Source organism: Dermacentor albipictus, chromosome 5 (genome assembly GCF_038994185.2).
Source record: "Dermacentor albipictus isolate Rhodes 1998 colony chromosome 5, USDA_Dalb.pri_finalv2, whole genome shotgun sequence".
Lineage (NCBI taxonomy): Eukaryota > Metazoa > Arthropoda > Arachnida > Ixodida > Ixodidae > Dermacentor > Dermacentor albipictus.
Genome location: NC_091825.1, coordinates 140,146,970 through 140,163,012, shown reverse-complemented (window position 1 = coordinate 140,163,012; position 16,043 = coordinate 140,146,970). Strand labels below are relative to the sequence as shown.

At 47.0% G+C, this 16,043-nt stretch overlaps 1 protein-coding gene across 1 annotated transcript in view; it reads left to right on the top strand.

The window, feature by feature from the left end:
• The window catches only part of LOC135908368 (cell adhesion molecule Dscam1-like), a 120,696-nt gene that overhangs the window by 75,297 nt on the left and 29,356 nt on the right, over positions 1-16,043 (top strand). The window contains exon 3 of the mRNA XM_065440133.2: positions 7,825-7,947. Coding sequence (XP_065296205.1) covers positions 7,825-7,947 — 123 coding nt within the window. The remainder of the gene's footprint in view (positions 1-7,824; positions 7,948-16,043) is intronic.

The following is a 16,043-nucleotide window of genomic DNA, read 5'->3' as shown; positions in this document are numbered from 1 at the left end:
AAACATCGTCGCGCTAAGTATGTCAGTGTCGGTTCTGGCAGCTTAATGCACGGGAATTTCGCGGAGAGGCCACAACTACTTCGTTTTGAAGCTATCCGACTGCTAATGTAGTCATATATATATATATATATATATATATATATATATATATATATATATATATATATATATATATATATATATATATATATATATATATATACAGAGAGAGAGAGAGAAATAAGTAAAACAGAGATTCTGTCCAGAAGAGATGAACCGTTTCGCCACTCTGCACTGAAAGAGGGTAAAACGGGGATAAAAGGCAGAGGGAGAGCGCATGGGGCGTGAAAAATTCTACTGTTACTACGGTGCCAGGTTGCAACAACTCGCAAACCGTGGACTACCGACCCATATAGGTTCATGAAATTTCACTGGAAAGCAGGACATTTCTCATGCCGCAATTTCATTTTCCCGAGAACTGAAGTAAAAGTAAACGAAGAGAATAAATAAATAAATAAATAAATAAATAAATAAATAAATAAATAAATAAATAAATTATAGACGTGGACAATCTTCACCGGTACGACAACTAAATGCGCCGGTGGCACCGTCACCCCGCATTCACCAAGGGCACTTGTCTGTTCTTCGTTATTTTCTCCTCACATCACGAAACAGCAAGAAAAAAAAATGAAACAAACGGGAGTGCTCTCACGACCCATCCAGGGGTAGGGGAGGAGGAGTATTCTCGCTATTCCAGCATGAGCGTGCGTGGCGGAAGGACCGCGGGAACGATTGAGGCACGAGCAGACGGCATCGACGGTCCGCACCCTGTAGTACAGAAGGCATCGGCCTCCCTCTCAGTGTTGCGGACTACTTGCGGCAAAGCAGTGGTGAAAAGCGGCGTTCGTCTTACACAAGCAGCAACGTGATTCGTTTCTTCTGCCCCTGTGTATAGTGCAGCTGACAGGCTGCCCTTGTGGCCAGACTGCGCGGCGATCGAAATACACAAAACAAGATTCGCCGCGGTGCGCACCTGGCGTTTCCTTTTGTGTGTGCGCGTGTGTGTGTGTTCCGTGAAAATCCACGATATTGCTCGCGTCCTGCTCGCCTTCTGTATAGGTGTCGCTTGAGTGGACGCAGGCTTGTTAATAAGTAACTCGGTCGTTTGCATGCGCCGACGTATCAGCACTTCCAGCGCGATGTTCAAATAGCGTACGAATAGTGTATACAAAGTTGTATCTGTGGTGTATTTCACACCTTTTCCATGTGATGCGGAAAGTTATGCGTTGGACACCGCACGACAGTGAAAACTTGAAGCCCCAATTGTTGTTCGAGCATTACTGCTCGTATAGGAAGACGCATGTATACGACGGCGTGAAATAGAACGTGAATATCTCTACTGCTAGTCTCCGCCGTGTTTCGAAGATTGCAAGAAGGTTATTTACCCCAGTCAACAAGTGCGCGATTCGCCATGCCAGAAAATGACCTGGGAAATTGTATTGCGGGAAAGCTAGCGATTAGCAAAATGCACGCGCGACCACGAGATCTTCACTCGCGGTCACAGTTCTGTGTACCGCGAGATACGCTTCAGTTGCAAAATAACCTGCGTGAAAATGCTGAGAATCTCCATTGAACGCAATGACTCTCTTTTCATCAACGTAGTACACAATATACATGCACCACGAGTGTTTGCTCGCTTCGCCAACGTCGCCAAAGGTATTGTCTCGTTGCAGAAATTGAACACCGCACGGTTCAGTTGCAGAGCAGGATGCTGTGTCACCTCTGCGACGTCGCCTTAGGTGTAACGTCACTGCATCCGCGATACATAAAAAAAGGAGCGGCGTGTTTGTCTCTAGTCTCTCCGTATGTGTTCCAACTCCCGCCTCGCGCGAGTTGCGCCTTCGACCTTCGTTAACGTGTCGTTATCGCGCGCACAGTACACGAGCTGCGCGCAAACATAACCGCGTCGCATTACCATTCGTTCAACACACGTGCCATAGCCGTGGCCGTAGGATCGACCCATCGGATCTGCGCTGTAAGTAAGACGCGCCCGAAAAAATGAGCGTGCTCGGGCCGGCAACGTTTCCTGATTGCTGCTCCTCCACCCATGAGTGAACCGGAAACGCGCCCATGTAGACCGGAATGATCTTTGCGCGCACGCAAAAGTGGGCCGGAATTGACCCGGGGCGGCGTCATTAGGCGAACGACGACAAGAACCTTGAACTTGTCTCAGCTCAAAGATACCACGGGCGCGCATGAGCGCGGAAAAACAGGCAGCGGGGGGTCAATATCGACGCACCGCGCGATCGCAAATATAGCGCGAAAAAAGAAATATATATATATATATATATATATATACGGGCAGCTGCTCGTATGCGTTCGATCGCCGAACGCTTGTCCAAAATATCTGCCAGACGAATGCGCTTTTAGTGGCGCTTAGGAGGGAAGTTCGCGCCCGCAGTGGAGGCGTGAGGATTATTACTGTCCATATATGCGCGCTGAATGGCTAACTCACGGACAGGTCTCTTTAGTATGGCAACTGAAACCTTGCGAATTTTCGCAGAACTGATTTGCCGAATCATGTGTCTCTGCGCTTCGAGTTGCCGATTCATTTGGCCTCACCCTGGCGATTTGCTATAGCCTCCTGCATGGTTAACTCAAGTAACGTACAGCGACCGCCCTCAAAAAGCGTTGGTTCCGGGTGGACGAATTTTTCTTCAAGCGTGAATGTTTCTTTCTGAAAATCCCGTATGTGTTCCCTTTGTAGCTTCGTGCTATACAATCGTGTGGAAAACAATTTTTCCCTTTCAGCTTTCGTTAGTGCTACATTGTTCCATTGTGAATGTGGACTATACGAATAAGCTTTAGTGAAAGGCTCCGAGTTAGGCTTCAAACGTTTCGGATCTGCAGTGCGCTAGAAGTTGATTCAGGTTCCTATATAAAAATATAAGTACCTATTCAAGTCGAAGCACACGGCGTCTCGATCCACCTTTATCAGAATGCCTCATTCGCGGCCGGTATCCGAATTGGCGATCTCATGTTCGGCAACATATCTCATGCTGAGCTGCTACATAAATTGGTCATTCTTTTCGTTCACTTTAGGCTATTGTGTATATATATATATATATATATATATATATATATATATATATATATATAAACGAGAAGAAAGGGGGTTAACCGAGGGGCTCGATTTTTTATTAGTCATATCATAAGAAGCCAACAAACACTGACACCAAGGAAAACATAGGGGAAATTACTTGTGCTTAATAAATGAAATAAAGAAACGACAAATTAATGGAAATTAAAGCGGATGAAAAAACAACTTGCCGCAGGTGGGAACCGAACCCACAACCTTCGCATGTCGCGTGCGATGCTCTACCAATTGAGCTACCGCGGCGCTGTTTCCCCATCCACTTTCTTGGGTATTTATGTGTCGTAGTAGAACCCTGGGAGTTTTAGCCAGCGCCACCACGCACAGACCTTGACGGCGGACGTGGAACGTCTTTTTTGCCGCAGGTGTCACGAGAACGTGATCTTTTTGGGTGAAGGCAACTGGTCAATAAACCCACGCATGCTACCTGAAGGCGTCAATGTAGCCGGATTCGAGACCCTCGTAAAGTAAACTCTATTGGTAGAGCTAAGCTCAATTGGTAGAGCTTCGCACGCGACATGCGAAGGTTGTGGGTTCGGTTCCCACCTGCGGCAAGTTGTTTTTTCATCCACTTTAATTTCCATTAATTTGTCGTTTCTTTATTTCATTTATTAAGCACAAGTAATTTCCCCTATGTTTTCCTTGGTGTCAGTGTTTGTTGGCTTCTTATGATATGACTAATAAAAAATCGAGCCCCTCGGTTAACCCCCTTTCTTCTCGTTCATTACTTTACGAGGGTCTCGAATCCGGCTACATTGACGCCTTCAGGTAGCATGCGTGGGTTTATTGACCAGTTGCCTTCACCCAAAAAGATCACGTTCTCGTGACACCTGCGGCAAAAAAGACGTTCCACGTCCGCCGTCAAGGTCTGTGCGTGGTGGCGCTGGCTAAAACTCCCAGGGTTCTACTACGACACATAAATACCCAAGAAAGTAGATGGGGAAACAGCGCCGCGGTAGCTCAATTGGTAGAGCATCGCACGCGACATGCGAAGGTTGTGGGTTCGGTTCCCACCTGCGGCAAGTTGTTTTTTCATCCACTTTAATTTCCATTAATTTGTCGTTTCTTTATTTCATTTATTAAGCACAAGTAATTTCCCCTATGTTTTCCTTGGTGTCAGTGTTTGTTGGCTTCTTATGATATATATATATATATATATATATATATATATATATATATATATATATATATATATATATATATATATATATATATATATATATATATATATATATATATATATATATATATATATATATATCAGTTCGGTCCCGAACTTTCCTGGCGATCCGCAGCTGGTCAGTACCGTCAACTACTTCGTCGACACTATAAGTTTTGCGAATAATCTGAAGCTCTATATTCAACGTTTCAGCGTATGAAGAGTTTTGAGTTCTACAGCTAGCGCTATTATAAAGCTATTAATTGCGCTTTTGGTTTGGAAGTTGCGATTGCGATGTAGACTGGTCTCATTTATTTATTTATTTATTTATTTATTTATTTATTTATTTATTTATTTATTTATTTATTTATTTATTTATTTATTTATTTATTTATTTTTAGCGTCCCAAAGCAACACACTGTCTATGCGTATGAAAGACGACGCTGTGTCTAGATGCTCGGGATTTTCACCGCCTGAAGTTCATTAACGTTCACCTAAATCTAATTACTTAATCGTTTACACATTCTTCCCCGACGAGAACGCTTCCACCACAACCGGGAGTCGAACCCGAGAGCTAGCGCTCCAAAGCTCGGTAGCCACTCCGTTGCTGCGGCTGGTAAACCACGCCCATTGTGCTGGGAGGAAGCCATCGGCTCCAGAGAGAGATAGCGTCCGTTCCATTTCGCGGCGACCTTGGTTGCACACCGCTGTCGCCGGGCCACCTAGCGATCGCGCATACGTTATGCTTCCTTCATTCCGGTCTCGTAATTGGGCGCAGTATATGAGGCCCGATAGCTCGGGCCTCCGCTCACGAAATCGATCGCTCTATCGACGACGAGCGGCTCCGGAATCACGCACGCTTGGACGAGGTTGACCCGCCCTGTTCGCAGCGCTCGATGAAGAGGAAATTGAAAGCGCGTGTAATTATTCATTGGCTCCCATCGTGCAATGAGGAAATAAAGTTAACAAACACACACTGATATGGCAAGCAGCGTGACGCAGCAGGTAGCCAATGAAGAGTGATTCTCATCGGCGTCGAGAGGCAAGTGATGTGCACAGTGAATATATAGACAATGCACAATCGTCCACTAATAGAACAGAATGTTCTATAGGCCAGTGCTGTCGAAGGAATTCCGCGCAGAAGGCTGCATTCCGCTGCTCAAATTCCTCAGGCCCACAGGCCTATACATGACATAGGCCCATTTATAAAGAACGCCACCTACTATATAGCACTTTATAGCGTACGAAGTTAACTTACTTTGTATGTCCTCGTCTCTCTTTCTGCCACTTAACCCGTGCAGTATAGCAGACTAGAACTACATCTGGTTATTCTCCCTGCCATTCTATAGACATTTCCATTGGGCAAGGAGGAAAGGTCTAGCAACCAGCGCGCGTCGACCCTTTCCTCATTTCTGGCTTGTGCGAGCCAGCGCGGTGCTGCCTGAATGTGTTGCCATCGAGGGGGTGAAACAATTTGGAGCTATTTTTAGCTCTTTCTGCGGAGCAGCTTGGCGATGTCAGCTCATAGAAAGGCGTCGACAACCACTGCGTAGCCCTTTGCCTGCGGCAACAATTACAGAAAGCGGAAATTCTAGGCTGCGCAAACTATAAGTGGCTTTAGCGCAAACGTGTGACGTGCATCACCAACCGTGTAGCGTGTGTGGATTGGCAGCGTGAATAATAATAATAATAATAATAATAATAATAATAATAATAATAATAATAATAATAATAATAATAATAATAATAATAATAATAATAATAATAATAATAATAACGACAACACTTACCCGTGGGACTTATTGGCGCGGGAACTTAACAGGAACAGACTTCATGTACAGTCAACTCATGCAATTTTCGACATATCTAAGGGCCAGTCGTGAGCATACTTGAGCCTGCCACCAATGTTTCCACGCATTTCAGACTTAACACGTCTACAAATACTATGTCTACAATCTGCGTGGTACTTTGTGTACGTTGGCCCTCCTGTTTGAGGCCGATCGCGTGGTTTAGCACAATGATCGCTGCGTTTGGTGAACAAACATGTTACGTAAGCTTCGTACTACAACCATTGGATCTTTGCCGTGTAAAGCATCCAATGGGCACCAAATGCAAAAGAATGCGATAGTTCTTTCCAAGAGTACAATTTCCACAAAACGGGTCGATGCGTCGGAGAGGATGGGTCGAACAAGACCAAACAAAACAAAAATCAATTTTCATCACCTTGCCACTTCTACAGCTTGCTGGTGTTACTAACCAAAGCTGTTCTTGTTTATGTTGTCAGAACAGCGTCTAACTAACGAATTAGTTGCGCAATGTACCTACATACACAGGGTGTCCCAACTATCACGCAGCAAGATTTAAAATATGCAAATGCCACGTAGCTGGACAGAACCAAGGTAATGTTGTGTACCGTCGCTTGGAGATACTCAGGCATTTTTTTTCATTTACACCTAATTACATAATTAGCCTTAATTAATTAATCAACTTCTCAAACATTATCATTAGAAGGAAAGTGTCAATGGGAAAATTGTAGAGCAACACGAAAAACTCCTGATACAGCTCTCTGTTGCTCACTGCGTGCTGCGTAAAAGTGTTTTTGCGAGCGTGAAAGAAGCTCGCGAATACGCGCGAAGTGCCTCGACCGGCCAGTCGCGCGGCCCTCTCTCTAGTCACCATAATAAAAGAGTCCATACACACTTTCTCTCTCTCTCTCTCTTCTCATTGGTCGGTTCTCATTGAGGGGTGGAAAGACGTCACTGAGAAAAAATTTGTAGCACTCCAACTTAGCACAACGAAGAGCGTGTACCTGTATACGTTGAAGCGCTGTGTGCAAGCTTAGAACTTTGCCACTGTGTTGACGCTTGCTTGTAATCCGGTGATACTGACGACATCTCTTCATTTCATCCACGTGACAATATGTATCCCGCGCGTTTCACTGGTGCCTATATATCCTTATACTATATTCACTCAATGAACAAAGGAGAAAGATCTGAGATCTACATGCGCCATAATGGCACCGAGAAGCTAATGTCTTTCTTTTTTTCTCCCCGCCATGTTTTGTCATTTGTTCAGTCGTTTCATTTCTCTATGTGTGGCAATCCTTCTCGTGGGTAAGTGCCATGTTCAGAAAAATCAACAAATCAATTTCGTGGTTTATGTATATAGCCACCCGGTGTGTCGATATCAGAACGCCTTATGTCGACGCAGTGAGACACAGTGAGTGTGGCGCTGAGAGACGGTAGTAGTGGTAGTAGTATGAAAATTTATTAAGGGTTAAGGGATCGCGTAGGGAAAGCTGGTCTTGCTACCGGTGAGTGGGCTCTTCGAAGGGTGCATAAGTATAGTTATAACGTCAAAGAAAGTAATCGTGGCTGCGTTTCTGATTTCACGCTCTCGCGTCTCACATGACGTGTCCGGCATAGCACGGTTGGGCGAGGTGTGGTAACGCGAGACCTGCGACGCCAGATTTGACGAAGATGGACGCTTCTCTCTCTCTCACACACGCCCCTCTCTACCTGCATTTGCGCAGCGGCTCCCGAGTGGGTGACGAGGCCCCGAGACACGTCATCGGCGCTCAACGGGCCAGCGTCCTTGGATTGCCTGGCGGTCGGCTACCCGACGCCCACCGTCCGCTGGTCCCGGGAAGAGTCAGGTGAGACGACGAAGCACGACGACCGTCGCGCGAGGGGCGTCGTGTCGTCATCGCCTACATGTTCCCCCTTTCTCTTCTTTAATGTCTTACGTAACCCAGCGTATGCTGGCATCTCTAATTCTGCGTGTAATTTTGAAATTATCGCCGGGGGAAGAAAAAAGCTCGTATGAAATGAAAGAAAGAATAAGCAAACCTAGCGACATCATTCTTTTTTTCTAGCTTATTCGTATCACCTTTTCTTTTTAACGGGCTTAGAGAACATTTCGGAGCAGGCGACTGAGAAACCGAAATGCAACCGGTCAGAGGGCCGGTCGGTGAGCTGCAACGGAAGTGGAGGGGCGAACGAACAAGTAAACGCTGAACACAGAGTAACATTCGTCTATATCATGTATAGCAATACGCTTATGCCATCGCGTGCGACGCAATTATGTAAGTATTTAAAACCTATTCAATCAAGGGCGTTTGATGAAGCAGACAAGGAAGGCAACCGCTATAGCTTTGCTGCAGGCCAGCGTTTGCCCACCACCGCACGAAAACGCGTAACGAATACACATTTCCCGCGTTTTGCCAAAGCCGCCGCTTTGATCGCAGCCTGCCATCTAACCACAACAGACTGAAGTGAACGGGTTAAATAGGCCATGAAGAAGCCAGATTATGTTCTTTCTTTTGTGTCTTTATTTATTTCTCTGAGTAACGGAGAAGCGTATGAGAGTAACGTTTCTTATTTGTCTGAAACTATAGCGGATATGCGTATGAACGGGGGAGAGGGGAGGGGGTGCAGACGCTTTTTTACAATTCACAAAAATACCAATACACCTAAGTGTTCTATGAATTTCAACATTATCATCACTTTTCAGAAATCAAAAGCGATGACAAGTCACAAAGCAACTCAGCTCTTATAGCCTTCTTCCAATACGTTGCGTGCCCTCACCTTTATCTCCTAACTTATGAAATCAACGACAAAAATGACGGGGGATGGGGGAGAACCTGTACTAGATAGGTAAAAGATGACAGGTTTGAGACCACTGCATAAGAAAACTGAATAGCGATTGTTAAACAATACTGAAAGCTCACACTTTTCATGAACCCGATTACAGAAAGCCTTTTTTGTGATATAAAAAGAGAGTATATCCAACGCTTCCCAAGGCTCGCTGCCAGAAACGTTCAGGTTACGAATCTATGCCTAAAGATGAACGCCACAGTATACTTACAGCGTACACCGGGGGAAGGAACGTTTCCCGAATGAATACCTGCGGGCTATCGCCTCCCTGTTTATCTGCCGCGCATTCCGCGACTGTCAGCGCCATGGCCAACTCGTCATTCGCGCAGCCTCCGCGCTCCGACAGAAAATACGGCCTCTTTGTCTGTGCTGACAATGTTCTGGCAACACTGCCCTTCTGGCAAGGTGAGCTGCCAGGTTGGGCAACGCGTTGCGATTTATTGCGCTGCGCTATAGCGGGGTCGCCGTGAAGCGAAGCACACGTCGGCAGGACACCACGGCTGACGCGCAAGGTGTTTTGGCAGGGCGTCGCGCAGCCGACGAGAGAAATGGATATAAATGCTAGAATGACGGTTATCATTTCGCTTACGGCGTGACGCCGTTGTTCATTATACGTTCTGCATCAGCAGCACTCAAGTGACAGTGGGCGTTTACTGCAATTTCCGTCAGGATTTCCTGCCCATGTGTGAACACTTATGCTGTGTAATAATGACCAATTATATTTCGGGCGTGAATGCAACGTAGCTATCGGGTGAGAATATGCCTTTGGGGTTCAGCTCCGGTGCGTGTTTGGATTTGAAAATATGCTATGTGCTCGGTTATTTTCTTTACCTCGTTTCTCTTACGCCTGCTTTTATGCACGCTTTTCGTGTGTAGCGGCTGCATGCATGAGGCGCAGCCAGCCACTGCGTTCCTCGACAGATGTCCGGTTTGTTAAGGTTACATCAGACATGGTGCGCCGTAATGGAAACAACACTTGAATCTTTGACGACGAGCTGATGTCCGTGGTACTGAAGGCCGAGCTGTTATTGATCGTCATGAGGCATAAACATCTTTCTACAGCTGAAAAGATGACACCGTAAGCGAAGTGCCTGGGGTGAAATGTGGACTCCAGAGTGTACCGCTATTTGTACTATAAGGGGGTATTGTAATCTGGTGAACTGAGCGATAATCTCATCCATAAAGCGTATTCGGAATGTAATTTCCTCACTACATTGCAGAGTTTTTTTTTTTTCGATCTGGTCGACACCGGCGTATAATTGAGAGGCCATGGGTGGCGTTCAGTGTGACTCAGTCCTCCCGCGGCAGGTACATAGTGCAGATTTGAATTGAATATTTTTATAGATTCATTCAGTCTGCTTGCGCTTCTCCTAGTATATAGTTTATGAAGAAAGATAATTTTATTCGTTCATTTAACAAAATAAAAGCACACCAACAAAATGTACAGAAGGAGGTCCCAAAGCTCAAGGCTGTAAGGGGACCTCCTGTCCTAATTAAAAAGGGCAAAACAAAGGCCTTGCAAAGAGCTTCACCAACGTAATATCGCCGCGTCAGCACGTCACCATTCGACCACACCATACGGTGCACACTTCGTGAAGGCCAAGTTCACAGCATACCCTCACACTGGCGGAGGAGTGGTACACATGCCTCGTGCAGGAAGTGTTAGGCTCGTTCTATACGAGAATCTATATACTGGCACTGCACTGGATTCAACTATAGTTTACGAAGTGCAAAGCGAACCTATATATAGTGTATGCTATAGTTGTATCCACTATATGAAGATACTCGCAAAAATTTTCCGAAATACGCCCGGTATTATTCATATACATACTATGAACTATGTTCGAAACGCGCCTGAAATACACCGGTATATACGCCGAAAATAGTAAGAAAATACGCCCGGAGTACGCACTACAGAGTTTGTAGATACCTCCGAAACACGTCCGAAATACGTTCCACGGCTCGTCCTGCTGGAAAGTTCGCAAGCCTGCGTCGACGAGAAGGTTCGACGACCCATTCGGGAAATGCCGAGCCACGAGGGAAAAGGAAAACGCCACCCTTCCTATATCTCTCTCCTCCTATACTTGGCTATGCGATGCGATGGTACAAGGGGAACGGGATGCGTACGGCTTCCCATGATAATGAGTGCTCGCATCCTGCCGCGCTGCCTCGCTGATCGCCGATAACTGTGGCGTGGTCCGCATGCGTATTGTTTTGCGCACGGAAGCACTGCGTTGCGGCGGATATATGCATAGCAAAACAAAGGCGCCAGCAGAGGCAGCAGTACGGCCTCACGTGTGGGGAGTCTGTGTCGGCCCCGTATCGTAGCTTATTTGCGGGCGTGCCCCGAAAGCTGTACAGTTTAATTTCATGCAACGCGGAGGTAAGGGTGGGCTCCGAGCCCGCTAAACTAACTAGGCTTAGTGGCTACGCTGGCGAGTGTCGTGCACGTTTTGCAGAAGCAAGCAAAAAGTGCCACATTTGAAATCAGCTGCCGAAGTTAGACCAGCAACGGTGAGCTGAACGACACAATATAACATTGGGTAACGCCTTGAACAAGGAAGCATCAGAACCCCTGATGTTAGGGGAAGAAGGAGCTGTACCAGCTGAAAGTGATAGTTTCTTAACTTTATAACTTCAGGGTTTTAGTTTTGTGCCATAGCTACGGTTGAATGAAAAAGGAAATTGGCACGCGCCTGAAACAAACACACAGCTATATATACAGAAGAATCGTACGCGGGGCTTCCTCAGGTCAATAAATGCCAACTTTATCTCTCACGAAACTTCCTCCACTTTGACGATTCCCGCGTACTCAACTGCTCAGAACAGTGGTTAGGCTCCAGGCACATCCAGGCACAAGAGCTTATTGGCCTATGAGTGAAGAACTTATGAGTTTATGGCTTATGAGTTTACTAGCAGACAGCAGACATTCCTCCTATGGGGCTCGTGTATAGGAGCCTAATTTCTTCGTTTTCACCCTTTTCGTCTCCTCGTCACTTGATTCCTTTTGTTTCCTGATATCCCCATTACTTAACATTATGTAGTTGTTATTGGGGTTAGACATTCTGCAGCTTTGTTACCTTTAACTGTTGGCGTAATTTCAAATATGGTAACAGAACGAACAAAGCACACCGCATATCCCCTGTAGCTCGCGTCAGTTTGCGCAAGTCCTACACGCTTTCTCTTGATTTGGACAGCCGTCGTGCTCAAGGAATATTCTTGAGAGTACATATATGTCTGCCATTCTTTACCTAAATCCACGCACATTCTGGGCTTCCTCCTCGTGACCCGCCGTGGTTGCTCAGTGGCTATGGTGTTGGGCTGCTGAGCACGAGGTCGCGGGATCGAATCCCGGCCACGGCGGCCGCATTTCGATGGGGACGAAATGCGAAAACACCCGTGTGCTTAGATTTAGGTGCACGTTAAAGAACCCCAGGTGGTCAAAATTTCCGGAGCCCTCCACTACGGCGTGCCTCATAATCAGAAAGTGGTTTTGGCACGTAAAACCCGAAATATTATTATTATTATTCCTCCTCGTGTATTCTTAAATTTACTTGTTTCTGGTTGTTCGTGGCGCTGCATGTGTACGCAAGAAGACGATATCGTACGGGTGTACGCATACTTGTTTAGTTTCCTGTTTATACACCGTTATATACACCGCTATAAGAATCACCAAAGTGCGTTCGACCTAGTCCGCACCCAAGCACTGTTCTCTGGTTTCTTCTACGTTTGCGACGGACACAAAACCACTACCGCGGCTGTCGATTACCAAGGGCGTTCGATAACGTCCCCATGGCCCATCGCCAAAACGTTCCCTGCGCTGCACCCAACAACGCCGCTACTGACAGTGGAGCCGTGCGTATAACCGGACTTGCGTTGTGTACCGCATCCGCGCAGCGGGCAGCGCCTTCCATTAGGCGAATGGGTTATGCGGGCACCGGCGAAGCGTAGCGTGACGACCCACAGCGGGCAGAGACAGGAGCAAAAGTTGTGACAAACAAGGCGTCCGACGCTCGTTCATTAGGCGTCCATTAGGCGCGCGCTCGGTAAGCGTACCCGAAGTGTTGCACGACGTTGTTCGTTGAGGGCGACGTTCGTGTGGAATGCCGAAATTTTGCCTGCGTAGGATCGATTATGGCCCCGTTCGCAGGTTAAGCAGCGACCGTTGTCTTCTTTTTTTAATGTGTCGCTCTTTATGCTGCCATATCCACTGTTCACAAGTTAACGTTGCGAGCCGCCGCGATGTTGTTCCGCGTTGTTACTAAGTGCTGCAGAAAATGGTCGTTCGCATCATTAGGCTTGTGGCTTCCAGCGTCGCATCACTCTGATTGCTCTCGGGAGATACAGTTTACATCGGGCACTCTGAACACACTGGTTCATTGCGAGTTTCGTTCCTTCGCGGAGCTACACACATCGAGGCTAATGGAAACTGACACCGGGAGCGCGTAACCCGCGCTGTTTCCAGAGGGCTACAGTGCCCGAGTCTAATCACGCTCTCGGGTTTATTCGCCTGAATTTCAGTTGTCATGGACGTTCCACTGTAAACATACCAGTGGAATGATTTGAAAACAGCGTCTTTTTTTTTTCATTCTGCAAACGTAAACAATCATGTGTCTGTTCCTATTGTGCGCATCAGCCAGTGGGCATGCGGGAACAATTTTCGTTAACCGGAGATAGATAATAGAAGTCAGTCAGTACTAATGTACACCACTCGTTCGTAGTATGTATTCTTCGCGCTTTGGTATAATGTCTATAAAGAGAGGTTTAATTCCAAGAGGGAACCTGTCACATGTGTTGGCGTCACACTCCATAGACATCGATCAGGGAAATGGGCCATGAGCAAAGAAAGAAGTTAACAGGGACATATATGACGATCAGTTTTAGTTTCTTGGTTGCAATCGCAGGAAACGCTCATTACAGACATCTTCGTTGTCAACTTTGTCGTTTAGTTTTCCCTTCAATTTCCGTAGTGCCGCATTTACTTTCACTCACTCATTTCTACCAGAATCATTATTCGGTTCAGATAACTCGTGCAAGACGTCGGAATAAGTGTAACAATTTTGAAGCAACTATGAGGTAGTGCAGACGCTTCGTAAAGTGACGGAAGTGTTTTTACTTTTCGCACTCACGTCCTCGACGTTTCTTTATTAACGCAACACATGGCACACAGGGCGCGTTGCAGCGCGCAATCTCTGCATCCTCCGGCAATCGCTGCCTCCGCAGTTCAAGCTATCAACATTAAAGGGGGAGAAAGGAAAACGCCACACCGCGGCGGAGTGATGCCAAAAAAAAAAAAAAGCTGCGCGGGAAAACCCCGTGGCGATAAATCAGTTTCCGGGCGACGCGAGTGCGGGCGAGACGCGTCCAACGATCCCAGGAGTGCAGTTGAAAGCACGTCGTCGGCGCCGCCCCGGACCCGTGCGGGGAACCCGGAGTTCCAAATCGAAAGCACTCTGCGGACCGCGAAGCCGGCTCGCCGAGCGACCGGCGCGGTGCACGTCCCACGCCCCCTTACATGACAGCGTATACACAACCCCGCGTCCGTCGGGGCTGTGTCTGCAGGCATCGCGGGCTACGGCCGCGATCGTTCGCCACCGAAACGGCGGCAGCCTCGCTGCAGATTTCCCGGGGGCTTGTCGCGCGAACCGCGGGTGCGTTTCGCGAGTTCAAAGCCGGTAACGCGCGAGGAACGACGACACCTGTCGGAGCTGGTTCGCTTGGCCTGGACGACAGGCCTCGTTCGCTGCCACGTAGAGAAATATTGAAAAAAAAACAAAATGCTCAGTGGAGAAAGCGCACTCTTCTGTCACGTTTGTTAAAGCCCTAGCGTGTTTCTGATACAGGTTGAAGATAAAAGGGGAAATATTCAGTAGGAGGCTCGAAGAACGGGCGTTCAGTATGGGCCATCGCGTCGGTGAAATGTACTTCAAGCCTCCGCAACGGAAGACCAAGAGTACTTGGCGAGCTACGTTGAGTCGGCTTTGACGCAATTCGCCAACCAGGCTCAGGACGGAGCCCCACTGAAAGTTTAACCACACACTTTATGAAGCAAAGCATTCTTTTTTTTCTATCTCTCTGTTTTAATAAACAAGGAAGCGTTTATGTGCAACTCAGTTTACGTACACGCATGTCTCCTATTCAAAAGTAAGTGCGGTCTTCCGCGCAATTACAGTCGCTGTAGATAGAAGCCAAGCTATGCCGTAGGAAAAGCAGTAACCACGAGACCTAGCTGCGTGTCTAGCGCCCATACGACTCATTGCGCGAGAAATCTCTTGGAACGGATAAACGATAAGGTAATGACAAGAAGGTTAATCGAGCTGTGACCTGTTGGCTACCAAGCGCTGGAGAATGCGGGAAAGGAAGCATACATGGTGAGGAGAGGAACGCACGCGCACGCTCCAGCATTCTTCATTCAGTCACCAGCCGTCACACAAACTAGTAGATTTCAGCAGCGCTCTTGTGCAGTTTTGCGAATGAAGCTGTGGGTAGAGCAACATAGTTCTGCTTCCATTTCCAGTGCTTTCGAGCTGTGCGAGTGAAACAGGAGGCCGACTTTACGTGTCGAAGTCCATTGTGATGGTTTCCACTGTGCAGGAACGGTTTTAAGAAGTGCGTGGGACAGGGGTGGAGAGTGGAATGCTAAAGCCAACATATTTTCACTAAAGATGCTCACTTTGTGATAAGCTGTAGATACGTGTTTAGCTGGCGGCCTGGAATGGGCTACTCGATCCAGGTATGGAATGAGAAAAATTCAGAGCTCTTCCACTTTGTGAAGATGGAAGACCAGCGAATCTGTTTAGCGCATGACACATAGGTGACCCGGAATATTGAGCAAAGGTACGAACACATTTATTGTCCTAGCCTGTGGTAATCGGGGCGGTATAAGTACGCACACACATTCGCGTATCACATCTGTTACTAAATGTGTCCGTCGCGTAAGACAATGAATGGCTCATACCCCCCTAAGCAATGGCTCATATCCCCGTAATTACGACGACAAAAAAACCTCTTCCACAAGGTCTCCGTGTTTCCCTTTCGCTAATAGAGCGTGTTCATGCTCGACAAACAAATATTTGATGCTTTCTTCTGGGTCTCT